This window comes from Odocoileus virginianus, chromosome 30 (genome assembly GCF_023699985.2).
Source record: "Odocoileus virginianus isolate 20LAN1187 ecotype Illinois chromosome 30, Ovbor_1.2, whole genome shotgun sequence".
Lineage (NCBI taxonomy): Eukaryota > Metazoa > Chordata > Mammalia > Artiodactyla > Cervidae > Odocoileus > Odocoileus virginianus.
Genome location: NC_069703.1, coordinates 34,659,116 through 34,684,226, shown reverse-complemented (window position 1 = coordinate 34,684,226; position 25,111 = coordinate 34,659,116). Strand labels below are relative to the sequence as shown.

Below are 25,111 nucleotides of genomic sequence, written 5' to 3'. Positions count from 1 at the left end.
CCACCCTGGCTTTAGGATAAAAATGGGGAATCTGGCACAGGTGAACAGAATTGGCTTTTTGCTTAATTTAAAATGTCTGAAAAAAAAATAAAATGTCTGATCTTTTTAGGCTACTAACAACATATACCCAGGGCTACACATGCAACTTGGCTTAACAGAGTATCCTCTTTCCTTGTGAGGTGGCGCTGCAGCTTAGATGGGAACCCAGCCTGCGTTTCCGTCTGTCGGTCACTCTGTGGCCCTGGGGTTCTTTGCCTCTGTGCGTGTGTGTCGTAAGAATGCGATCATCAGAGTGTCTTACGGGCGGCTGCAGAGACATTGGGAAACCAGGCCTGGAGAACCAGCAGCAAGGTGTAGCCACGAGTGTGAGCCAAGGCTGGCAAGTTCCCAGAAGCCGGAGGCTGGAACAGAGCTGGGTGCCGGAATTAGGACAGAGGCCCCAGACGTCTCAGCGAAGCAAGCGGCCAACTCTGGCCCCATCCAAGGACTATTCACTAGAACAGGGCAAGAGAATCAGGTGATCAACAGGCCCAAGAAGAGGCTGACCAGGCCAAGGACAGCAAGCCAGGACCACACCAGGCCTCCCCAGGGACTGCCGGTGCCAGCCGCCGAAGGGCCCCCGCCAGCAACCCAGGCAGCAGAGGCCCTGGGGGCCTTCTTCTTGGGGTCAGTTTCTGCTCCAGGCAGGACATTTCTGTAGGAAATAGAGGATCGGGGCTTCTCTGGTGGCTCAGTGGTGAAGAATCCTCCTGCAATGCAGAAGTCATGGGTTCGATCCCTAATCTGGGAAGCTCCCCCATGCTGAGGAGCAGCTAAGCCCGTGGGCCACAACTATTGAGCCTGTGCCCTAGGGCCCAGGAACCGCAACTACTGAAGCCTGTGTGCGCCCTAGAGCCCATGGTCTGCAACAAGAGAAGCCACTGCAATGAGAAGCCCAGGCACCACAACAGGAGAGCAGTCCTCACTCACCACAACTGGAGAAAAACCTTCGTAACAACGAAGACCTAGCACAGCCAAAATAATAATAATTAAAAGAAATACAGGACCATTTTCGCTCCAATAAGAAAAATAACAACTTGGACTACAAAGAAAGCTGAGCGCCAAAGAATTGATGCTTTTGATATGTGGTGTTGGAGAAGATTCTTGAAAGTCCCTTGGACTGCAAGGAGATCCAACCAGTCCATCCTAAAGGAGATCAGTCCTGAATATTCATTGGAAGGACTGATGCTGAAGCTGAAACTCCAATACTTTGGCCATCTGATGCGAAGAACTGACTCATCTGAAAGGACCCCGATGCTGAGAAAGATTGAAGGCAAGAGAAGGGGACACAGAGGAGGAGATGGTTGGATGGCATCACCGACTCAATGGATGAGTCTGAGCCAATTCCGGAAAATAGTGAAGGACAGGGAAGCCTGGTGTGCTGTAGTCCATGGGGTTGCAAAGAGTCAGACATGACTGAGTGACTGGACTGAACTGAACAGGACCATTTTTGCTCCAGTAAGAAAAATAACTTGGGGTTGGGATGCCTGCTATGCTGTGGCTCAGAAGACAGGGGCTCCCATCAGACAGAGCCTGGCGAAGCAGATGCCCATGTGTGACTGGCCATCCCTCTCTGCCTCCTGGGTCTCCCTAACTCCCTTTCTGTGTCTGTTTCCTGGTCCACGTGATGCCCTCATGCTTCCTTCTTCTGGCTTTTCCTCTCTCACCCAGGTGATTCAGAGAATGGGGTGGATTCTGAGATACCCATTAGAACTGTTGAGTGGAGACATTGGCAGCCTGCAGGAGAGGGGTTTTGTCTGTTCCCAGCATCAAGGCTAGTGCCTGCTGTGTCTTAAGTGCTCAACAAATATGTTTCAAATTCACCTTGTACGTGACATGAAGACCCAGTGTCATTGCTTACTTTCCTCATTTTCAACCTTTTTATATTACTGTATTGGTTCCATGTGTCTTTGATGTGCTTCCTAAATAAGGCAGGCAAAGATAGGTAAATGGATTGGTGAATAGACAGATTTTTTTTTCTCCTGTTGTCTCTCTCGCTCTGTTTTTTAATTGGAGTATAGTTGATTTCCTGGTCTCTATTTCTTAGCTGGAACAGTCTGACACTAGCCTGGTCTCCCACATTCCTCACATTGAACCTACCCCAGGTACCCTTCCCCAAACGTGTTAGTCTTGTCCTCTGATCTCTCACATCACATTCCTCTGGAATGTGCCAAGCCCCTTGAGAAGTCTGCTTATCTTTCAAGTCTGGTGAAGGTGTCAATTTCTTTAATGAGCCTCCCTGCCCCCAGGCAGTTAGCCACTAGTCAGGCTTTCCCTGCACTTTGCAGACCTTTGCTTTAGTTCCAAAGACCCTGGTGCTGGGAAAGATTGAGGGCAGGAGAAGGGGGTAACAGAGGATGACATTGTTGGATGGCATTACCGACTCAATGGATGAGTCTGAAACAACTCCAGAAATAGTGAAGGACAGGGAAGCCTGGTGTGCTGCAGTCCATGGAGTCGCAAAGAGTCAGACACCGCTGAGCGATGGAACAACAACACTATCTTGCAATCTTAGGTGAATGCTTGGCTCTTGGACTAGATATCATTACCTGGAAACAGGAACCAAATCATATCTTAGTCCATAGGGCTTAGAGGCAGTGGTGGACTGTCCCTGCCTACCAGCTCCAGAGAGTTGAATGTGTGTAGCTATTCCCAACTCTGCGTTCAGTTACATCACATTAGTAGCTTGAAAGGCTGTGGTGGGAGTGTTTACACCATGGAAATTGGTAGATGCTACAAATCAACCACCCTCTGTGGCCAAAGCCAGTTTACCAGCACATCAGTGCTATGAAAAGCATTCGAGAGATTGATATCCAATACACTTTGAAAGAACAAATATATTATGCTCTGGAAAGTCCCCCAACATTAAAGTCAGCTGCTTTTTGCTTATTTAGCCCGGGGTTGACCTGTGGGCTCTCCTGGTGGCTCAGCAGTAGGGAGTCCACCTGCAGTGCAGGAGCTGCAGGAACCGTGGGTTCGATCCCTGGGTCAGAAAGAGCCTCTGGAGAAGGAAATGGCAACCCATTCCAGCTTTCTTACCTGGGAGATCCTATGGACAGAGGAGCCTGGCAAGCTACGGTCTGCAGGGTCGCAGAGAGTCGGATACAGCTGAGCATGACAACTTGTTTTGCATGTACCCCTGCATTGGTTAGGACCTAGTCCTCGCACTTGACACAGTGGGAGTTCAGCATTCATGTACACAGGATAACTTGGGGGCACTAGTAAAAATGCATCTTCCTGGGCCTACCCTTAGAGTTTTGGGTTCATGGGAATCTGCATTTTATCAGGAAACACAATTGGTTATAATGCAGAAATCACACACAAAAGTTGTTTGACCTTTGGGCCAACTCTGTTCTCCACAGTTTAAGGGGTCAGGCCAAATAGTAGTAATTAAAATGTTTAGCCAGTGCCAAATCCTCTTTTTTTTTTTTTTTTTTAAATTTGGTAAATGCCACAGGATGTGCAGGATCTCAGCTCCCCGACCAAGGATTGAACCTTGTCCACAGCAGTGAAAGCACCAAGTCCTAACCACTGGACCACCAAGGACCCCCTCAGATTCTCCTTTAACATTAGGTTCGGGGAATTCCCTGGAAGCCCAGTGGTTAGGACTCCAAACTTCCACTTCAGGGAGCATGGGTTCAATCCCTGGGCAGGGAACTAAGATTCTACATGCTATGTTCCGAAGTCCCCCAAAAATTAGCTTCAGCCATCTTCCTCCCCCTAAACCGAGGCTAACTAGAGCTCTCTCCAGCTTGAGTGTCCTTCTCTCTTCTGGAAGAAGGTCAAGGCATGTCAGATGGCTAGGGAGATAGACAAAAAAAGGAGGGGTAGGGCCTAGATAAAATGCAGACACTGAGTGTCCACAGGGAGCTGACAGGAGATGGGAGGCTCCATTCTGCAGGAACATTATAGAAAAAGATATTCCATGATGTAATCACAGGTGAGCAGTCAGTGGTGTGAACCCGGGAGCCTCAGGTCCTGCTTGGGTGGGATAGCCACAGTAAGTTGTGGAGATGTGAGGCCAAGGTTCCCACCAGGCAGAATGGCCTGGCTGAACGATGATCACAGCTCAGACAGGCTTTGAGTCAAGTCCAGCCCGGAAGGACAAGGGGAACATCACAGATCACGGGGTCAGTGGTCAAGTAAGCTTAAGCAGGAAAGTTCAGGCAGGTTTCCCAGGTCCTTGGCGGGTGTCGTGAGCGCCAGAGCTGAGGAAATGTACAAAGAGATTGTTGACTCTGGGCAGAAGCTGTTTGTCTTGTGCTCTCCCATACTTGCCCTACTGTACTTGGCCTGGGCAGAGCCCCAGGGTTTGACCTGCTACCCAGAGGCAGAACGGGGACTCCTCCCGTAGAGCCTTGCCCCAGCTGGGACAGGGCCAGGCTTCCCTCCAGTTCCTCATACTCTGTCCAGAATGTTCCCCTTCCTCTGTTCAAGCTCCCTGAAGCCCAGGTGTGGGGTAGGGCTCCTGGGGGCTCCCTAGCCCTGAAGGGCACACTCCTTTTTCTGCAGGAAATGGCCAGTGATGAGCTGCGGGAACTGAGGAATGCCATGACCCAGGAGGCCATCCGTGAGCACCAGATGGCCAAGACAGGCGGCACCACGACCGACCTCTTCCAGTGCAGCAAATGCAGGAAGAAGAACTGCACCTATAACCAGGCATGGCGTGGGGTGGGGACCGGAAGGAGCTGAGGGACCAGCCAGCAGGGGGAAGGGGCTAGAACTCTAGGCTTCGGAGAGGGGCACGTCTTGCTTCACCAGCATGATACATCTGTGGCTTCTAGAAAAGATGCAGAGAGAAGCACCCAGAGCTATGTCTGTGAGGTGCCACCAGGATCTGACCTGCAGCCAGAATAAGAAGGACCAGACCTAAAAGGGGCACAGAACTTCTGCAGAGTCACAGATGGTTGGAAGAGAACTTGGCAATAAAACCTCTGCTTCCTCACTTCACACACAGGGAGACTGAGGTTCCAGAGGGGACTGGCTTTGTCTAAAGCGGCAAAGACGGTTAGTGGCAGAGAGAATAATAAACCCAGATCCAGACCTTTCTGCCTGTAGTCCAGCCAACTTGGTGGTTAAGCCTAAGAGACTGAGCCCTGAGTCCTGAGGGTGAAGACCACTGCCCTGGCCAGGCCTCCTGTTCTGGGTTACACATGTTATGCCCTTGAGGCACCAATATTCTTGGGTTTGGATTAGTGCTCTGTTATTCTAGAACTCTAGTCATGCCCCCATCTGCTTGTCAAGCAAGCACCTTGCCCCTGGGGACGTGTGGCTGCAGCAGAAATACAGTAGTCGGCCCTGCCTTCCAGGAGTCCCTCGGAGAATTCCCACTCAGGAATCCAAAGATGTATGTGCAGGTTCCTGCTCTGCAGAATTCTCTCTCCTGGGGTGTCATTGCTTTGCAGGGACAAGGCCATGCTGTGCTGTGTCCTCCTGGCCCATGGCTGGGCACACACATTAGCCAGGGGACTCCCTCCCACCCCATAGACACCAGCTGACACCGTTCACATCTGAGAGTCTGCAAAGCCACAACTTGTTACATGTCATGGCCATGCAGGGTGGGCTGCAGAAAATCAGAACAGGAGTTGTTAAATCCAGAAATGCCTGGGATTTGCGGGGGCAGACCTGGTTTTGGCACCTGAATAGTCTAGTTAACGGGATGAGAAACCAGAAAACAACACTAAATATCCCCCATGACCTTCAAATCCTCTTTCCTCTCCCGGCCTCCGTTCTTCCACCTGTAAAATGAAGAAGAAACAGAATGATCCCTAAGAGTGCTTCCAGTTCACTCAGTTCTGATCAGAGGTACATCCAATAGGATGTGTTCATTTTTCCTGTAGGAGATGAGTCTTGAAGCAAGAGAATAAAGATCAGTTCAGAAGGATCAACAAGAAGAGTGAGAGTGCAGAGGTCAGGCTGAGCCAGTGAGATAGATCCTGGAAGGGAGCCAATGGGCCTGTGAGGAGAGAGGGACACACATGCACACACAACGGAGCGCCCAGGGATGAGGGCACTGCCAAGGTGGCGTGGGAATAATGGTGCCATCCTCTGTGATTTGACCTACTTCTGCAGTGGGAGCCATGGCAGGTCCAAGAGCAGGGGAGGTGACTTCACGAATGGTCCCACTCTTTTTTTTTTCCTCAGGTGCAGACACGCAGCGCTGATGAGCCCATGACAACCTTTGTCTTATGCAACGAGTGTGGCAATCGCTGGAAGGTCTGTATGTCTGTATCTTTCTTCCTCCCCTGTCATCCTCAGGTGCTGCCCCACTTAAGGGGTAGTAGGCCCACAGCCCCAAACCAGGGGAGGCGGAGGGGCTTGCCAGCCTGCACACAGCAGGTCTGCAGAGCTGGAGATAGTGGTGCATTGTTGGGAAGGCAAGGCCAGAGGACACATGTGTGTGCGTGATTTTGTTTTGGAAAGCACCCAGAGAGGGTGGGGACAGCAGCCGGCATTTTATCACAGGATGGGCAAGTCTGTCATTTGAACACAGATGGAATCAGCCTCCTGAGATCCCCGGGGTTGGTGGCGGGGGGTGGAGGGGGAAGGAAAAACAATAGCCCTCTGCACTTGGACCGCACCTCTCTGCAAAGTGCTTCCACAGATGCTATTTCCTTTGAGCCCGGCCACAGCCAGGGAGGTGGGGACGATTGAGCCCTGTCAAACGGGTACTGCTCTCAAATGCACCCAGGTCGTCCTCCCCTCCTAAGGCAGTTCTGGGAAAGCCTTACGTTACCCAAGGCTGTAACCCAGGCAGCCCCAGCTCCCACAAAGGCAGTGGTTTTGTTTTCAGGCATGGGAGCCAAGCAAAGGCTCCTCCCGGAGTGCTCCTGCCCGCCTCATCTTCTGAACCACCCGAGTGTGGTCACATGATTAATGTCCCCTTCCAGTGCCATCTGATTTGCATGTGCGCTGTGTGATGTCTGGGTCCCAGGCAGCCGGCAGGGTGTTTCAAAAGTTGTAAAGTACTTAGCGAGGACTGAGAATGAGACTGGGAGTCAGGAGCCTTGGTTTCCCGTCTCTACTCTGCCCTACTCACTGTGACCCTGAGCATGTCACCCACCTCCCTGAGCTTAAAGGGCGATGCTAATGCCTTTCTCCTGGGCTGATTATGAGGACTATTACATATGCACATATGCTTTGCAACAACTACGAGAAATGTTCCTTCATAATATTACTCTCACTTTCAGATGAACAAATTGAGCTACTGAAATGGTTAACGAACATAAAGCCTCAAAGTTTGGTGCCTGGAAAGACAGTGCTCCAAATTCCTGATCGATTGACCTATGACTTTATGAAGGGCCTTGACAGCCCCGGGGCCTCATAAGAACTGCCATGTTTTTTTAGGGTAAAAAGTCAGATGATTGTGTATTTTTTTCTTTCATTCACCTGTTGAGCACTTAGAGGTGAAGCCAGGATAATGGCCTACTGGCTTCAAGCATGGGTTTGGGTGTCAGGCTCAAATCCTAGCTTTATCACTTACAAAGTGACTTTGCCAAGTGCCCTGAACTCTCTAAGCCTGGATTTCCTCATCTATAAAATAAGGGTAGGAATATAGCCCACAGAGCTATTTTGAGGATTAGAGAAGGTAATACATGTTAAAAATTATCAGGGCCTCTGACAGCTCAAATGGTATCTTTGTCAAATTAGGGAAAGGTGTTCTTCCTCCAGGTAGACGTAGCCTTGCACTTGGGTCCAGAACTTGGGAAACAGCAGGGATGGAGTTTCAGGCACAACCTGCCCCTATGGGGAGGCTGTCTTGTGAACAACCTGTACAACCACACAAAAAAGTCCTGAACACGTATGTGCCTGGTACATAGAAACCGCCATTCTTATTATTCACAGTTGTTACCTATTAGTATTATGGGAGCTTGCAAGTCATTTAGACTGTCTTTACCTGTGAAAATGCAAGTATTATAATAGTGCTTATCTCACAGGGTAGCTATGAGGATGAAATGAGTTGATATATGTTAATACTGCTTAGCCCAGAGTAAGTGCTCAATAAACAGTAGCTTTTGTGAGTGTTACTGTTGGGCAAAAGACATTCTACATGCTCCAAACCCAGCTTCTCCTCCCTGATTCCTGGAGAGAAACTGGAATTTGGAAGTTGGAGAGGCAGGTCCCACTAGAGGTGGCAGCTATGTGGCTTTGGACAAAATTTCCAGGTAGTGTCCGCTGCCACGTGGGAGGCCTGTCTAACCAGACTATGAGTAGTAATCATGGTGATGTTTCTGACCATAAATTGAGAGCCCACCACATGTCCGGCATCAAATTTCCATTCATTGCTTGATTATCTTTTTCTTCATGGATCGGCATTATGATCCCATTTTACAGATGAGTAATTTGTTTAGGGTTGCACCAATAATAGTGACAGAGCGGGGATCTGGACTGGTCTGTGTGGCTCCAGGCTTCCCAGGTGGCTCAGTGGTAAAGAATCTGCTTGCCAACGCAGGAGACGCAGGTTCAATCCCTGGGCTGGGAAGATCCCTTGGAGGAGGAAACGGCAACCCACTCTAGTATTCTTGCCTGAAAAATCCCATGGACAGAGGAACCTGGCAGGCTACAGTCCATGGGGTCGCAAAGAGTCAGACACAACTGAGTGAATGAACACAATCCTGCATGACTCCAGACCCCACCTTCCCTTTCACGTCCCCTCCATGTGCCTTTACCCTCTGAGTGGCGCAAAGAAAGTTCTAAAATGCTGTTGCCTTCTTGGTTTTGTAGTTCTGCTGACAGAACCACCAACCAGGATTTCAGTGAACAAGGTGAGGAAGAATAAAGAGAAGACACCAAGCCCTTCGTAAACTGGAGAAAAATAAAAATGAAAATGAAGAGAAATGCTGAACTCTGAATGGGGCATTAGGGATCAGAGGGAGAGTTCTTTTGCAAATTAATAATCATTTATCAATAGGGATGGGCTTCCCAGGTGGCTCAGTAGGTAAAGAATCCCCCTTTTGATGCAGGAGTTGCAGGAGACTCGGGTTCAATCCCTGGGTCAGGAAGATCCGCTGGAGGAGGAAATGGCAACCCACTCCAGTATTCTTGCCTGGAAAACTCCACAGACAGAGGAGCCTGGTGGGATTCAGTCCATGGGGTCACAAAGGGTCGGACACCACTGAGCCCAGCACAGCAGCAGCACACGGATGGGCTTTGACTAATGGGGGATGCTAAGTGGGGTGTGATTCTAAGTCCACGTAGACAGGCCTCTTGCAGAAACTCAGGACTTCAGAGCCCCAGAGCTAAGGTGCAGTATATTTGATAGTAGCTGGCAGACCTTTGCTTTGAGTCCCTTCCCTCACATCTGAACCTCTCAGCCTTTTCTGAGTTGAAAAATACCAGACTGACTCAGATCTTACCCACTCCACTGTGAGTCACACGTGCAGAACAGTTGGCACACGGCGTCAAATTTGGCTAAGGCAGACATGACTTCCACGCCATGTAGGAAGATCTCTTCCTCGCCCATCATCTCTTCTCAAACTCTTCTGCTCTTCATCTGTTCCTAGCTGATCTGGGGGCAGGGCTCTCAGGACTCCAGACAGGCCACACATCATCTTGAGCCCAGGGTTTCTGAGTGAAGAAGTGGTGCCTGAGTTTGGCGGTCCCCGGAAGATCCTGAGCCTTGGAACCCGTCCACGCCCAGGCAATGCGTTCCTCGCAGCTCTGTTGTGGCCTGAGCTACAGAGGAAGTCTGCAGGGCACAAGGCCCCTGTTGTGCTTCTCCCATGATGAAGTTGGCTTGCTTTTTAAGCCAAGAGGAAACTTTAGGCAAAGCTGGAACCTTCTATAAAAGCCCTGGGAGCAGGTCTGGTGCATCTGTCCTGAGTCTCAGTCTCTGACTGTCCCTGGCCTTCCAGCAGCCCTAGGCTGAGCCTCCTGGACACTTGTTTCCTGAAATAGCTAACTCGTAAGAGCTTGTGAAACAAAAAGAGGCTATCCGGGTGGCTCGGTGGTAAAGAATCCACCTGCCAATGCAGGAGACGCGGGTTCGATCCCTGGGTCAGGAAGATCCCCTTGGAGAAGGAAATGACAGTCCACTCCAGTATTCTTCCCTGGAGAATCCCATGGACAGAGGAGCCTGGCGGGCTACAGTCCCTGGGGTCGAAAAAAAGCGACTGAACACGCAGGAGCTTGTGAACTCCTGGGAGCTTGGGTGAGTCCCTTCGCCTCTCTGAGTCATTTACTTGTTAAAAATGGGAGTGGTCCTATGCCTGCTTCAGAGCATTTCTATCTGCCTTGGGGTTCTCGCTTAGGGCAGCTTTTGGTGTAACTTCAGCCCACGTTTCTTATGTGCCCTGGCGTTATCCACTCTGGAATTTATCACTTTCCTCTTTCTATCCAACTGCCTCTTCGATAGATGAAGCCTGTAAATAAAGCGTGTACAGAAACCTGCCACCATCTCCAGCTTTTCAGCAGTCAGATTTGGGATGGGTCCTTTGGGAAGATGGAAAATTAACTCACAGAAGATGTAATACCCACAGCTCATAAACATCAGGCCCAAGACCGAAACTCTGGTCTTGTGCTTCCTGTCATTGTGCTCGAGGCTGTGAGAGATGCAGGGCCACAGTGCTCTGCCCCCACCTTCCAGGAACCCTCAGCCCGGCAGGGAAAGAAACCCACAGGCACAGACTTCCACACCAGATGGGATGGGGGGATGTCATACATGCCTGAGGTGTGAGTGTCACCCGCAGAAAGGCAGAGGACGTTGCTTAAGATACCCAGGTGCTTCTTCAATTGTAATACGTAGGAATCCCCTGAGGATCATGTTAAAATGCAGATTCTGATTCAGTGGGTCTGGGGTGGGGCCTGAGATGTTTTTCATTTCCAATAAGCTCCCAGGTGATTCCAATGCTGCTGATCCACAGACCACACTTTGAGTAGTCATGGTTGAGATATCTAGACTTTTCTCTGCAATATCTCAGCCTCCTTCCGAATGTCTAGAAATCAAAAGCAGAGGGTTTCCTAGGTGGCTCAGGGGGCCCAAAATGGATTCAACAACAACAAAATGCAGAACAAAATATCAACCACTATTAATACAATAATGTCAGTAAATGTTACTTTGGGGCTATTTAAAGACGGCAGTCTGGGTGGTCTTCAGCACTCACTTTCCATCTGAATATCCGTTGTGCTTCTGATGTCAGGGATTTACAGCAAAGGAAAAAACACAGAACTGAATCTCCACCCTCAATAACCTTACTGTTTACAAAGGAGATGAGTCAGAGTAGACAGCAGGAGAACAAGTCGTCTCCAGTTCCCATATCTATGCAGCTCACATCTACGTTCACAAGAGGACACAGAAAAGCATGAATAGGCCTCGGACCCTCAGTCAGCAGGCATCAGGACCTTCCCAAGCTTCCTGTATCCACTCGGGACCCCCTCCAAGGCATGCTGTCCACTGCAGTGACCAGAATAGGCTTTTTGAAACTGCAGATCTGATCATGTTGCAGCCCCCCACTCCATCATCCCCGTCTAGAGCCCTCCATATTTTCCCACTGCTTGTGGCAGAGCCTACAACGTCCTGCAGTGCTGGCCTCTGCCTCTCCCTGACCCTTTGTGCTCCAGCCACACTGGCCAAGCTGTGCTCCTTATCACGTGGTCTTTGCATTCACTGTTGTCAGGAACACATGGTTAACCCCTTGCCTTCTTCATCTTATCAGTTATCAGAGTAGGTAGAGTCTCCCTTACCCATTCCTTCTCTCCACTGCCACCATCAACATTTTCTCTCAGGTGTTTTTTTTTTTTTTTTTGGGGGGGGGGACTGATGCAAAGGCCTCATACTCAACTCAAAACACTCCCAACTCAAAACACTCTCCACCTGGACTTCCTTGGCAGTCCAGAGGTTAAGATTCCGAGCTTTCAATACAGGGGGCACAGGTTCAATCCCTGGAGAGGGAACTAAGATCCTACAGGCTGTGCTGTATGGCCAAAAAAAAAAAACCACCCCCTACCCTACCTGCATGAGCCATGCATGGCTCTAAGCATCAGTCCCTCATTTTCAGTGGATTTTCACCAGCTGTCGTTGGTCTGACTTTAAAAGCTCCTCTCCTTCTGCCAATCTTTGGTGGCTTATCTTCCACCCTTGCTGCCTCTTATGCCACAGCCAGCCTAAGGGAGGTATTTGTCCTGTTCTTGCAAACCTGATGGACCTTCCCAACTATTGCTGCCTATTTTGACCCCACCCCCATCCCAGTCCAAATCTTACGTTTTCTTCAAGGCTCATGTCTTCTATGAAGTCTTCTCTGATCCCCTGGCTGAAAGATATGGTTCCTCAGAACTTCTACAGTACTATGAAACGCTAATAATTTTTACACTGCATTCTACCATGACAAAGATCATTTCTCTGTATGACAGTGTCAATATTATCTATTAATTATTGAGCATTTACTAGCTGAGTATCTTGGGCACATTATGTAAACGTCATGCCTTCATCCTTCATTTGTAAAATGATGGAAATAATAACACTGAGCTCCTAGGGTTGTTGTGAGGATTCATTAGAATCACACCTGACACAAAGCACCCAGTTAGTGAGTATTAGCTATTGGTGTGACTATGAGGTGGTGGTGGGGGGGGTGGTACTTTACTTTATATTGTCTCAACTAACCCTCAGACCCCCTGAACTAGGTTACTATTATTATACTTTTTTTTTTTTAACTTGTGGGTTGAGAACTGGTGGGTCTTAAATGAAGTTGTGCACAAGAACAAAAAAATTAAAACTGTGGGGAAATACACATAACAAAAAATTAGCCATCTTAACCATTTTTAAATGTACATACAGTCCAGTAATGTCAAGAACATTCACACTGTTGTGCAGCCAATCTCCAAAACTTTTCGTTTCACAAAACTAAACTTCTATACCTATTAAACAATTCCCCATTTCCTCCTTCCCTAGTCCCTGGCAGGCCCTATTCTACTTTATGTTTCTGTGCATTGTATTATTATACTGGTTTTACAGACCGAGAAAACCAAGGTTCAGAGAGTCATCTGCTTCTAGGAGACAGAATCTGGACCTGAACTCGGGGCCCATGCATACTCTCAGTCATTCTGAAGCACAGTGTCACCTCAGACAGCATCTGTGATGCGTTTTCCTCCCCCTGACCATCGTGGCCAGTATGTGCCAGGGCCCTCCTCTGGGCCCTTGCGTTTTGCAGCCATTCTCACATGTAATCCTCATGGCAGCCTTGCAATTACTGAGGGGCAGTGTTCTATCTCCCAGCGCAGAGCTGATATAGGACAGATCAGGCCTGATGCCTGTCAATAGATTAAACAGTACTAAATAAGCCTGTGGCACATTTTTAATGCAATTGTTTACATTTTTTCAAAGTTTTGACACTCAGGAGAAAACCAGCTGAAATGCATGAGGTCAGAAAGAGCTTCCCAGTCCCCCCCCCCCCCCCCCCCCGCAGAGTCAATCTGCTCTTCTCACCCCAGGCCACCCCCAACCCCATCTGCACCCTGTCACCAGCATCGCTGAGCCACAGCCAGAGGCAGAGGCAGGCGGGCGGGCGGGCAAAGGGACATCAGAGCCCGTGCTTGCTCTGCTTCCTCCCCTGCCACTCCACCCCCACGTCCTTCCCTCCAACCATGCCCAATCCTGACCATTCTGAAACACGCTCTGTCCTTTCACGCCTCCGTGACTGCGCACATGCTGTTCTGGAAGACTGGAATGCTTTCCCTCCCCTCGTTCTCCACCTCCAAGACTCCTACGGTCTTCGCGAGCCAGCTCCAGTCGCTCCTCGGTGAAGACTCCTCCCCTACCCACCTCCCCAAGCTGTGAGCCCGCCCCTCTTTGGAGCAGACTAGTTCGCGTCGGAGTGCTGCATCTGGGCTGCAGTGACCGTCTGTAACTCAATGTATCCCCCACGCTCCCAGCTCCTTGTGCTAAGATGAGGCTTCATCTCTGCTCCCAGCAGGAGTAAAGAGGATTTTGGATCACTGATTTTTATTTTTTTCATGTTCCTGGTATATTTCAAAATGAAGAGATAACAAGATCACAAATATTGAGGCATCTTTTTCAATGTCTCGCAAATGAGTGCTTCCAAATACAAAAAATTATAATTGTGCTGCTCACAGGATAATTATAGGATTAAGATATATTAATAAATATATATAATTTATTAAAGTGTAAAAATATACTTTTATATTATTTACATTTGTATAAATATATATTGTATTTATACATTATACTATATATACTAAAGACTTACTAAGATATAATAATTTATAGTGCTCAGTAGGCACAGCAGCCTGTTAATAAGAAACAAGCTTCAGGATATGCAAGGAGGCTCTTTGATCAAACTGGTCAGTGGATGTGACATAATGTAAAACCCCATTTGGAGACACTGTCAAAAGCCTAAATTGGAGACTGTAACGAAACTGTTCTCCTGGCCCCCTTCCCCAGTGGCAGGCTGTGCTGCTGCCTCTGCACACAGTAGGCGCTGACTGTATGCTGAAAAATGGGAACAAACACAGCTTTCCAAGTTAGTTACCGAAAACCCACCCACAGTACGTATTCATGAAAAACAATGAAGTCCTGAACAATGGGGCAGGAAGCCACCTCCTTCTCCAGTGACCCCAACCCTCAGAGTCCAGCTGAAGGCTGCAACAGGAAACCCCTCGCCCAGAGTCTTTCCTCCCCCTCCTCCCCACTGCCCACCCCCACAGGGGCACCAAATGCACTCTTGCTTTCCATCCACTCTCAGCCCCCCTCCTTCTCAACCCTCAGAGGGTCCCAGGTGAAAAGAGAAAAGCACTTACTCATAGGAGGAGGCAAGCAGCCAAGCTGGGCTTGGAGAGTTGTCCTGCCCTGAGGCAGGCCTGAGGAATAAAAGGAACGGCGGGCGAGAGGACAAAGAAGGACTTAAAGCTCAGGAACAAGGGGAAAGAAAAGGCCTAAGAAAGTTTACAAAGCAATCTGTCAGAGAAGGGATGAAAAGGGAGCCCCACTGAGCAGAGGGGCTCGGGCACTCACCTCACCTTCGGCCCAGTTAGAAACCTGCAAACTCTGAGCTGATCTCCCTTCCTTGTCCCAGAGCTTTCCCTGGGAGCATGAGGCCTCACCTTGCTGAGTTTTTGGTAGCCCCAAATACTTCTGCTCTACTTGGCTCAATACGCCAGTTCTCCTGAACTCAACAAACTGACTCAACTGCCAGCTCCCTCTGGATTTTCAGCAGAAACACTCTGGATAATAAGGTCACCAGCAGATCTCCACAGCTATCCAGCCACTCTGACTTCTCAGATGTTCTGAGCCAGTGAAAATATCCACAGGCTTTCTGAAAGTCTCTCCTGCCACCAAAGGCAGGATTAATAGTAATAACGATCATCTGAGTGCTCTCTCTGTATGGAGTGCTTTAAATCATCTTACTGCTCACCACCACCTTAGGTATGGATTACCCAATTTCACCAGAAAGGGAAGCGGGCCTGGAGCGATTAAATGACTTTCCAAAGAGATACACAGCCTGGATTCCAACCTAGGTCTGTCTGACCTTGATGCCCACACACTTCCCCCACTCAGGACACCGCCTCTTGGGGATCCTCTATGATTCTATGTTTTTGTGTGTGTGGTTCCCATATTAATTTTAGATGGGGGAGGGATGGTACAATTCTGTGGTATCTAAAAAATTTCTTACCTCACAGTTGGCAGTGGGGAGTGGGGGAGTCTGCCTCCTGGCTGGGTAGGGTCCTGAGTTCTTTCTAAACACTTGAGTAATTAACCATAAATAACTGGGCACTGGGAACAGGACACTCACTAATAAAAGTGTAGCCTAGAGTCACGTTTGATGAAAAAAATTCAAGTCACTTGGTGGGTGGACATATCTGCAAAACAAAAGAAAAGCCCCTTTCCCAGCCCAGGCAGAGAAGTCTCCTGTACAGTTAGAGACAACAGGCTTCTGGGCACATGGCCAAGGTTCTGGGGATATTTATAACTTGAAGAGGGTGGGAGTCCCTAATAAGCTGCTATATTCTTTTTCCATCACTTCCCTCTCCAAGGCTACAGCGAGCTCGGAGCTCTCCTTCGCGCAGAATGCCTGCTCTCCCTAGTGCTCCCCTTCCATTGTCTCATTTTCTCATCCTGGCTGGGGAAAGGGAAGGCTGCAAGTCCTTCCGTTCGGAAGAGCTCCAGTTGAATGCAGCTTAGTTGCTGGTGGTATTTCTTGGCTAGTTGCTGTGGTCTCAGAGATCTGCCTAGGAGCCTGTGGTTTCTCTGAGCTGCCTGAGAGTCTGATGTTTCGAGAATTCTGTGAGTCTTTGGGAACCGCCTACCATCTCTGGGCTTTGCCTGCATGTCTACGGATTCGAGATCTACCTGCAGGTCTAAGATATCCAGGATCTGCCGGTGATCCCTAGAATCTTTCCAAACGTCCGCAGTCTCAAGAGAACTCTGCCTGAGGATTTGAAATCTGTTTTGAGGCCTCTTGGATCTTTTGAAGCCCGAGACCTAACGCATCTTTTGCGGGCCAGGAGGTGAGTCTGTTGGTTCTCAATTCGGGTTTTCGGCTTCCTGCCTTAAGTCAGTCAAGGGCTGGTAACATCCTGAGAGCCCGTTGGGCTTCGGCCGTTAGAGGCCCACGATCCCATCGACGCGGGAGGCCGCCAGAAACTCTTTTAGCAGGCAAGCCCTCGGGGATAATACGGACAGGCTTTCCGAACCCCCAGGCCCGGCTCGCGCCACCTTAAGAGGCCTATAACCCACCCTTGCTTCTGACTTCGCTCCGGCTTTTGCTTCCCCTCCGCTAGGCGCAAATCAGCCGGCCGCTCAAGGGGAGCCTGTTTTAGAAGGACGCGGTCGGATATCCCTACAGGGTTAACAGCGATGGAGCCGGGACCCAGCGGGGCCCTGCCGCGGACCTCACTCTCGGGCGGACGGGCTGCGCGGTGCCTCCTGGGAGTTGTAGTCTGCGCAGCAGTGCGAGAATGCCGCGGTGGCTGCTGGGAGATGTAGTGCGTGGGTGGAGCTCAAAGTTCCAGCGCGGCCGCCGAGTCTCCCTTGGGGAGTGGGCGGCTGCTGCTTTCCTCTCAAGTCCGGGTCGTCAGATGAGAGCTAATCCCAGAGGAACCCAACACAGGCCAGCACCTATATTAGGCTCAATGTCGCAGTTAAGCTTAACTTAAGCTCGACTCAAGATAAACTTCTAGGGGTGTGAGGAGAAGCAGGGCAACCTCTCTGGCTTAATCCGGCTGCTCTCTCCAAGAGAAGAAAGTGAAAGATACTCCGCCCTGGCTAGGAGGATGCGCTTTTTTTCTTCAACCTTTTGTTCTTTCCCTCCGTGGCTTTTGGCCTCTTGACTGGCCTTTGTACGACATAATGGAACTCCAACTCCCGACAGGCCACGGGGTCGAACGCAGGCGCGCTAAAGGGGCTCTGCCGGGCTACGAGAGGCGGGCCTAATACTCGGCATCTAATTGGCAGAGTGCTTTGGGAGCTTCGCTCGCTGATTGGCCGAGGCAGCTGCCGGAAAGGGCCCAGCCTCGCCACGGAGGAGCAGAGGCGTTCTGTGGGCTGGGCTGAGAGCCTCCTCCCTGAGAGAGCATCGGCTTGACCCCCGGGTCCGGGAGGGACCGAGCCAGGGGGTTGTCTTATTAAATTCTGGCAGCCTCCACCCCTTGGTGGCGGAGACACAGAGGGCGGGTCGCGCTCGAGAGTCAGGGAGGAGAGTGACCCGGCCCGGGTTCAGGGCCCTCCCCACCCGCCTGGGCGGCCAGAACTCCAGCCCCGGGGAGTGGGCAGGGCCTGTTTCTGTGCCTCACGCCCTGCTTTTCGCCTCCTATAGCGCTGTCTGCTAGCTGCTTTTCCTGCTGTCTCTCCTGGGAGGCGAATCCTTGAGCCCGAGATGGCAGCCACCCTGCTCATGGCTGGGTCCCAGGTAAGCCGGGGGTGGCTTCTCGGACCCTGCCTGTGCTTAACCACCTCGTCCCCGCGTTTCTTTGCTCTGCAAATCCCTATGGGAAATTCCCTCGGATTAGTAATGCGCTTGCTTTGCCATTCTGCCTCCAGAGACCCAGTATCAGGACAGTATAGCCACAAACACGCATTTATTGAACACCTGCTGTTTGCCTTTCAATACTAGGGAGACAAAGATGGATGGAACGTGCCCTCCCTGTCTGCTCACAGTCTGTGGGAAGACAGATGCGTCCGGTTAGCCATGAAGCTAGCGTGATAAAAGCACTATTTTCTGTAGGAGCAAGGTGCTGTGGGAACCAAGAAGTGGGAGTATTCTCTCTGAGGTGTGGGAGGAAGGAGTGGAGCAGAGCGCGGAATGGGCGGCGGGGCTGGGGCGGGGGGAGGGCACTGAGGAACAGCTGGTGCTGGAACAGGGTTTCAAGGAATATTAGGATTTCACTAGTCCGAGGAAGATACTCCAAGAAAAGAGGAACGTTGTAGGTAAAGGTATGGAATGATGTAGATGCTCGATGTGTTCTGAGAAGAGTACTGTTAAGAGGAGGGCAGGGGTATCCGGCCATGGGACCAAAGCAGTCTGCTCATAAATTGCTCTCTCCTGAACCACATCTCTTTGTTGCTTACTTATTTCTCCTTTGGATTCTACATATCAGACCTAATGCCTTTTGCCTTCTCAACAATTCTAGCCATGTCTCTCGTTTCAAGAAGAAAAATTGGTACTAACTTCCTAGATACCAAGTATTGAGGAAGCAATGTGTGATTTCAGGCACCTGTGACATTTGAAGATATGGCCATGTACCTCACCCGGGAAGAATGGAGACCTCTGGATCCTACACAAAGGGACATTTACAGGGATGTTATGCAGGAGAATTATGGAAATGTTGTCTCATTAGGTAAGAATTCTCTGTCTTTCTCCACCCCACGTTTTTTGAGACTATCAAAAATGCCTTAGCTCTTTCAACACAACCTAGTTACTTGATTTTTAAAGCACCTAATTGGATTTTGGCGTGGGCTGAGTCCTCAGGCAGATCTTTGAGTGAGGGAATATCAAGGTCATATCGTCTAAGATGAAAGATTGTTTCTGCGCATTTTAGAAACACTCAGATTTCTTGTGCCCTGAATCATTTGCCATTCTCCAGCCTGTTTGTACAGATCACTGACCAAACAGGTCTGACATAATGGTACTTGCCAGGTTATAAATACCCCTGTAAATGGTGCTTTTACTAGAAGATGAAGGGGTGCTGACCGAGGTTGACAGGAGGGCAAAAGCCACCTTTTTGTGTTTGTTTTGGCTTCAGAGCCCTAGCTTTGCCTCAGGTCCTTTATTTATCCAGAGTAGGTACTTGTCTAGAGATGTTTCAGAGTTGATCATAGATTTTGAGTGTGTCAGATGCTGTTCCAGGAGAATCCTGAACTAAATGAGATCACAAATTCTATTAAAGAGGGAAGCTATTTTTTTAATGGCCTGCAAACCTGTCTTTTCTGTGAGATACCCTTTTGTCTGGGTGCAACTAGAATAAACTATTCATGAGCTGAACAGTCTTTTGACTCACTTTGTCTCCTGTTAGGACTTGACAGAAGTTAGCAACCATGTATGGTTCACTAGGTTATCTGCCATTCATTAGGATTATTTCTTTTTCTGAAAGCTTTATCCCCATAGCTTTTAACAAACAAATGGCAACTCTGAAGGGTTTTCTATTTAACCTGGACTCTCTCTCTGATGTCTCAACTTTCTTGGATCCTTCCGTTAGAAATGCAACTAGAAATGACACTATCTACCCAGATCTGTTGTAGTCAGGAACCCAAGTATTCCACTTAATTCAACAAAAACAAGAAATGAGAATCTTAAAGAAATGTGAATTTATACGTCAGTGGTCCAGCCCAAGGAATGCTTGTTGGAAAGATGGAAACATGGAAGCACCAAAAAAAATTGTTTCTTGCCCAAATAAGTTTGGGAATGGGTTAAATAATGTTTACAAGGCTTTTTTTTTTTTTTCTTTTTACCTTCAGACTCCTCAGAACCTATAATCTGGTATCAGGGCATTTTAAGTTTCTAGGAAGAGGATGTTGTATGCACCATTTACCAAACTAATTTATCCATGGACCTTTTTCCCCCAGAATACCTAGTAACCTCTTTATAAAAAGTGTACCAAGAGACACAACTTGGAAAAGCCGTGACTGGTAGAAAGTTTCCTATACACAGTGACTTTGTGTATTTTAATTTTCTTTTAAAGTCTTTACCTAGTAAGTGCCAAAAGCATTCTGAACTAGGCATCTTTTTTGCCTTCTCCAACTGTCTCACTTCTGTTTGCATTAAAAGGCCAGTGAGGAGGACATCCCTTGCAGTCCAGTGCTTAAGACTCTGCTCTTCCAATGCAGAGGGTATGGGTTCAATTCCAGTCGGGGAACTAAGATCCAAAAAGCTGCATGGTGAGGCAGAGAAAAAAAAAGTACCAAAAAAAAAAAAAGCCACTGAAAAGTAGCAAGTAACATTTGGCAGTCATTTTTCCTGTCAAGTGAGACTTGATAGAGATTGATAAAAATCTGTTTTTCTCCATGCTAACCCAGTAAGTCCATTTTTTCCCCCAGTAGGTGCTTAGTGGATATTAAATAATGCTAATGATGAAGACTTGACAAGAACATACAATATACACACACATGCATTCACATACAAAATATCTAGGCTCTTTGTTTTTAGAAGTTCTAATTTAGAGTCTTATATTTTCTTTTATATATATATATATTTATTTATTTGGCTGTGCTGGGTCTTAGTTGCGGCACATGGTTTTAGTTGCAGCATGTGGGATCTAGTTCCCTGACCAGGGATCGAACCCTGGCCCCCTGCACTAGGAGCTTGAAGTCTTAGCCACTGGACCACCAGGGAAGTTCCTAGAATCTTTTATATTTTCTATTTCTGGTTTTCTTCTTTTGAAACACCAGGAATGTATATAATTTGAATAAAGAACCATTAACTGTAGTGATTCAAAGCATTAACTTTTATCAGACACCTGGATTTGTATCTTAGCTTCACTATTTACTAATGTGTAACCTTTTGTGAACCATTTCTGTGGACCTTGGGTTTCTCATTCATAAAGTGGAAATCATCATGATGTCTGGTGCTCAGGGTGGTTGAGATAATTCACATAAAGAACTTAGCACAGTGCCCATCACACAGTAGATCATTTTTGTGTGTGTTTACCAATAATATTCTTTACCCTTGTTTACAGATTTTGAAATCAGGAGTGAAAACGAGGTGAATCCAAAGCAAGAGATTAGTGAAGATGTAGAATTTGAGACTGCATCTGAAAGACCTGTTGGTAATACTGAGGAAAATCCTGAAAGTGAAGAGGCCTTTGACAACAGGGATAGATCAGAAAGACAGTGGGGAGATTTAACGGCAGAAGAGTGGGTCAGCTATCCTCTCCAGCAAGTCACAGATCTGCTTGTCCACAAAGAAGTCCATACAAGCATCCGATATCATATATGTTCTCATTGTGGAAAGGCCTTTAGTCAGATCTCAGACCTTAATCGGCATCAGAAAACCCACACGGGTGACAGACCCTATAAGTGTTATGAATGCGGGAAGGGCTTCAGTCGGAGTTCCCACCTTATTCAACATCAAAGAACACACACTGGGGAGAGGCCCTATGACTGTAACGAATGTGGGAAAAGTTTTGGAAGAAGCTCTCACCTCATTCAGCATCAGACAATCCACACTGGAGAAAAGCCTCACAAATGTAATGAGTGTGGGAAGAGTTTCTGCCGGCTGTCTCACCTCATCCAGCACCAAAGGACCCACAGTGGGGAAAAACCCTACGAGTGTGAGGAGTGTGGGAAAAGCTTCAGCCGGAGCTCTCACCTAGCTCAGCACCAGAGGACCCACACAGGTGAGAAGCCTTATGAATGTAACGAATGCGGGCGAGGCTTCAGTGAGAGATCTGATCTCATCAAACACTATCGCGTCCACACAGGGGAGAGACCCTACAAGTGTGATGAGTGTGGGAAGAATTTCAGTCAGAACTCTGACCTTGTGCGCCATCGCAGGGCCCACACGGGGGAAAAGCCGTACCACTGTAATGAATGTGGGGAGAATTTCAGTCGCATCTCACACTTGGTTCAGCACCAGAGAACCCACACTGGGGAAAAGCCATATGAATGTAATGCCTGTGGGAAAAGCTTCAGCCGGAGCTCTCACCTCATCACACACCAGAAAATTCACACTGGAGAGAAGCCCTACGAGTGCAACGAGTGTTGGCGAAGCTTTGGTGAAAGGTCAGACCTAATTAAACACCAGAGAACCCACACAGGAGAGAAACCCTATGAGTGTGTGCAGTGTGGAAAAGGATTCACCCAGAGCTCTAACCTCATCACACATCAAAGAGTTCATACAGGAGAAAAGCCTTATGAATGTACAGAATGTGAGAAGAGTTTCAGCCGGAGCTCAGCTCTTATTAAACATAAAAGAGTGCACACTGACTAAGTCCTGTAATTATGAATGGGGAATGATTCATTTGAAGGTACAATTGTATTCTATATCAAAGAGCTCTGTCAAGACTGAAGCTTCTTTTACTGTGCTGAATTTTTTTCTTGTGGGTCACCATTTAAAACATCACAGAAGACAAGCCACTTGAAATTCTTGACCCATGGCTTTGGGAATATTATTCTCTCTCACAAAATAGTGATTTGTATTCCCTCAGTACTAGCGAATTATTTCATCAAAGTCAGCCTCACAAATAATTGGAAATCTGAAGACCAGGTGATAAATGCTGGTAAATGCTCAGGCCTGGAAATGGAGTAAATCTTTCAAAGTAATTTCTCCCATCCTTGACCCAAAGAGCTATACTAGGAGAAATGTTAAACTGTGATAGGGTGGTCACAGCTGCTTTGGAACAAAACAACCAGAGACTTTGCCTGAATTGCCACACCTATTCACTCACCATGGTAGCTGGGCACATACATCATCCCTTCAAAGGGCTTTCTCCCTGAGTTGCTCATGCATTTGTATCTATCTTCCTGAGAGCAGGATTCTGCACGGTGAAGGCAATGATCGATTTTCTCCTCATTGTTTCTAATTAACTTTTCTTAAAGCTTTCCTCTTTGTGAAAGCTAACTGAAGATTCAGATTGAAAGGAAAAATGAAACACAGATTTGGGGACCAAGGACTCATCAACAGTGGTGATTTTAGCAAGAGATGCCCACTGTTATTGCCATTGATCAGAATTTATGAATTTTCTTTGGGGATCACTGTAGGGAATATTGTAGGGAAAATATCTTCAAGGAAAGCTAGGACCATAAGTGATGGTGGAGCGTAAGGAGCAAGTGGAACTGACTGGGGAAGGAAGCATAGAGTTTCTTCCCAAGGAATCAGGTCGTTTCTGTGTTCTTTCCCCTCTACCCTTTAAGATCAAATCTCCCTGTACTGCTAACTCTAGGATTTGATAAGGGCCACATCCCAGTGTTTATCTTAGCTTGCATAAGGGCATGTGTATGTACAGTGAAATGTGTATTCTTGTTGTTTTTCCAATGGCAGAAACTGAATTCACACTGAATTAGCATGCTCTTGGGTGATACTGATCATGTGACAGAAAAACCGACATAACTCCAATGTGAAAAATGTCCTTTTGTTCACTTTATGAAAAAAATTTAAACACTAGTGCTCTTGTGTGCACTCTCCTGAAAGATCTGTACAGAACCAAGCACTTGTTTATATGTATTAGTCTGTTGGAGATAATTACCAAATAGGTTGATTGTCTTAGTCTCAGACTGAATGATCTTCTCTTTGCCCTAGTCACAAGGAATTAATAAACCTAGATAGGAATGTATTTCCATTCTCTCAGCTTACAAATTTAACCTGTTTATGTCAGCGTTGACCCAATTTAAGCCCAGTAATGTCAGTTCTCCTTATCTCAGTTCAAATAGGATTAAGAAATACCCCAGATGTCGATGCACATCCAAGCCTTTGGGCTGGGAGTGGGCGGGAATCAATGTCCAGGAATGGGGGCTAGAGTAAGGAGTTCACTTTTTCTTGAGTCTGCCCCAAATACTGTGCTGTACTGTGAGTGTTGTACATTTGAAAACCTTTTGCCATAACTCTTTGGGACTTGGTGTTAAAAGAGCCAGTGGTCTTTCTCGGGTAGTGTACTATAGTGATTTCCTGTGACCCACCGCCCTGTGGGTCTGCATCCCTTGCAATAACACAGCCTCAGAAGTAACAGTGAAGTACTCCACCAAGTAGATGTCTTTGTGTTGCCACTCCTGTTTACGCACAGATTTGGTTTCCCTCTGTTAATTGTTGAATGACCTACATGTTCCTGATGACTAAAGTCAAACGTGTCTTTTTCCCATATCAGTGTTGCTGATGGTTTTAATGAATACCAAAATTCTCCTGTTGTTTCTGTGAGCTGCTAGGGGCATTAGCTTCGGAATGGCCAGAGAAGACATCATCTCCATGACCTAACTATATTTTATCCGCTTTTCCTTCCCTATTCTCCTGCCTTACCCCCAACCTGTTCCTTTTGCTGCTTTTGGCTTCTAAGTGCCCCAGCCTTCTCAGCAGACATGTACACTCCATTTGGGAAGTTAAAAGGGCAGAGGGCCAGACCAGCTCTATCTCCTCTCTTCCTGCCAGTTGTTGCCCATTTGCTGCGTTGAACTCTGTGTAAAGTTACCCATCAATCTCTCTTTGCTAAAGCTTTCTGCATGCCTTCTGCTCCCAAGTCTCTGGCTGCTTCTGCACATACCCTGAACACATTGTGCCTGTTTTCTATGGTTGTGGAGAGTGAGTGAAAAAGTTAAGTATGTAGCGCAGTTTTCCTTCTGGTATTGGTCACAGTTATACTAGTGTCTATCTACATCTGTATTATTCTAACAATATTCTGTAATTAAAAGTAAAATTTTTAAAATCAAAAAGCGGAGAATTATTTTAGTAATTCAGCACCAATTCACAAAACAACTTTTCATCGGATTCATTAAAATTGGGCACGATTGGTTTTTTATATTGATGGCTTTGTACAGATGTTCTTGTGGGAACCTGGGAAGTGTCTTCACATATTGGTCAGCCTTGTGGATATTGCCATATTTTGGGGAGATGCAAAAACCTGGGCATTTCCTATGAAGATTAGGCTGGTGGCAAAGCAACATGGAAATATTTGGTATGGGTAACTCATTAACTCTGGGGAA

At 47.8% G+C, this 25,111-nt stretch overlaps 2 protein-coding genes and 1 long non-coding RNA gene across 6 annotated transcripts in view; 2 read left to right on the top strand and 1 right to left on the bottom strand.

Moving 5' to 3' along the window:
* TCEA3 (transcription elongation factor A3) overlaps positions 1 to 8,877 on the top strand; it is a 43,350-nt gene extending 34,473 nt beyond the window's left edge. The window contains exons 9-11 of the mRNA XM_070458905.1: positions 4,552 to 4,698; positions 6,184 to 6,255; positions 8,764 to 8,877. Of these exons, the coding sequence (XP_070315006.1) occupies positions 4,552 to 4,698; positions 6,184 to 6,255; positions 8,764 to 8,772 (228 nt within the window). The 3' untranslated portion in view covers positions 8,773 to 8,877. The remainder of the gene's footprint in view (positions 1 to 4,551; positions 4,699 to 6,183; positions 6,256 to 8,763) is intronic.
* A 5,081-nt stretch (positions 8,878 to 13,958) lies between these two features.
* On the bottom strand, positions 13,959 to 15,908 carry LOC139032222 (uncharacterized). The gene is made up of 2 exons (XR_011484746.1): positions 14,791 to 15,908; positions 13,959 to 14,482 (listed from the first exon to the last, which is right to left on the bottom strand). It is a non-coding gene; the product is annotated as an uncharacterized lncRNA (long non-coding RNA).
* A 124-nt stretch (positions 15,909 to 16,032) lies between these two features.
* Positions 16,033 to 24,841, top strand: ZNF436 (zinc finger protein 436). Of its 4 annotated transcripts, none has more exons than XM_020874494.2 (4): positions 16,033 to 16,497; positions 17,805 to 17,897; positions 18,699 to 18,825; positions 21,160 to 24,841. In XM_020874494.2, the coding sequence occupies exons 2-4, from the start codon at positions 17,865 to 17,867 to the stop codon at positions 22,410 to 22,412; spliced, it is 1,413 nt and encodes a 470-aa protein (XP_020730153.1). In that variant the 5' UTR covers positions 16,033 to 16,497; positions 17,805 to 17,864; the 3' UTR covers positions 22,413 to 24,841. The 4 variants fall into 4 exon arrangements, with proteins under 4 accessions (XP_020730153.1, XP_020730154.1, XP_020730152.1 ...); XM_020874493.2 differs by lacking the exon at positions 16,033 to 16,497 and adding an exon at positions 17,016 to 17,129; XM_020874495.2 differs by lacking the exon at positions 17,805 to 17,897.
* Positions 24,842 to 25,111: the final 270 nt, after the last annotated feature.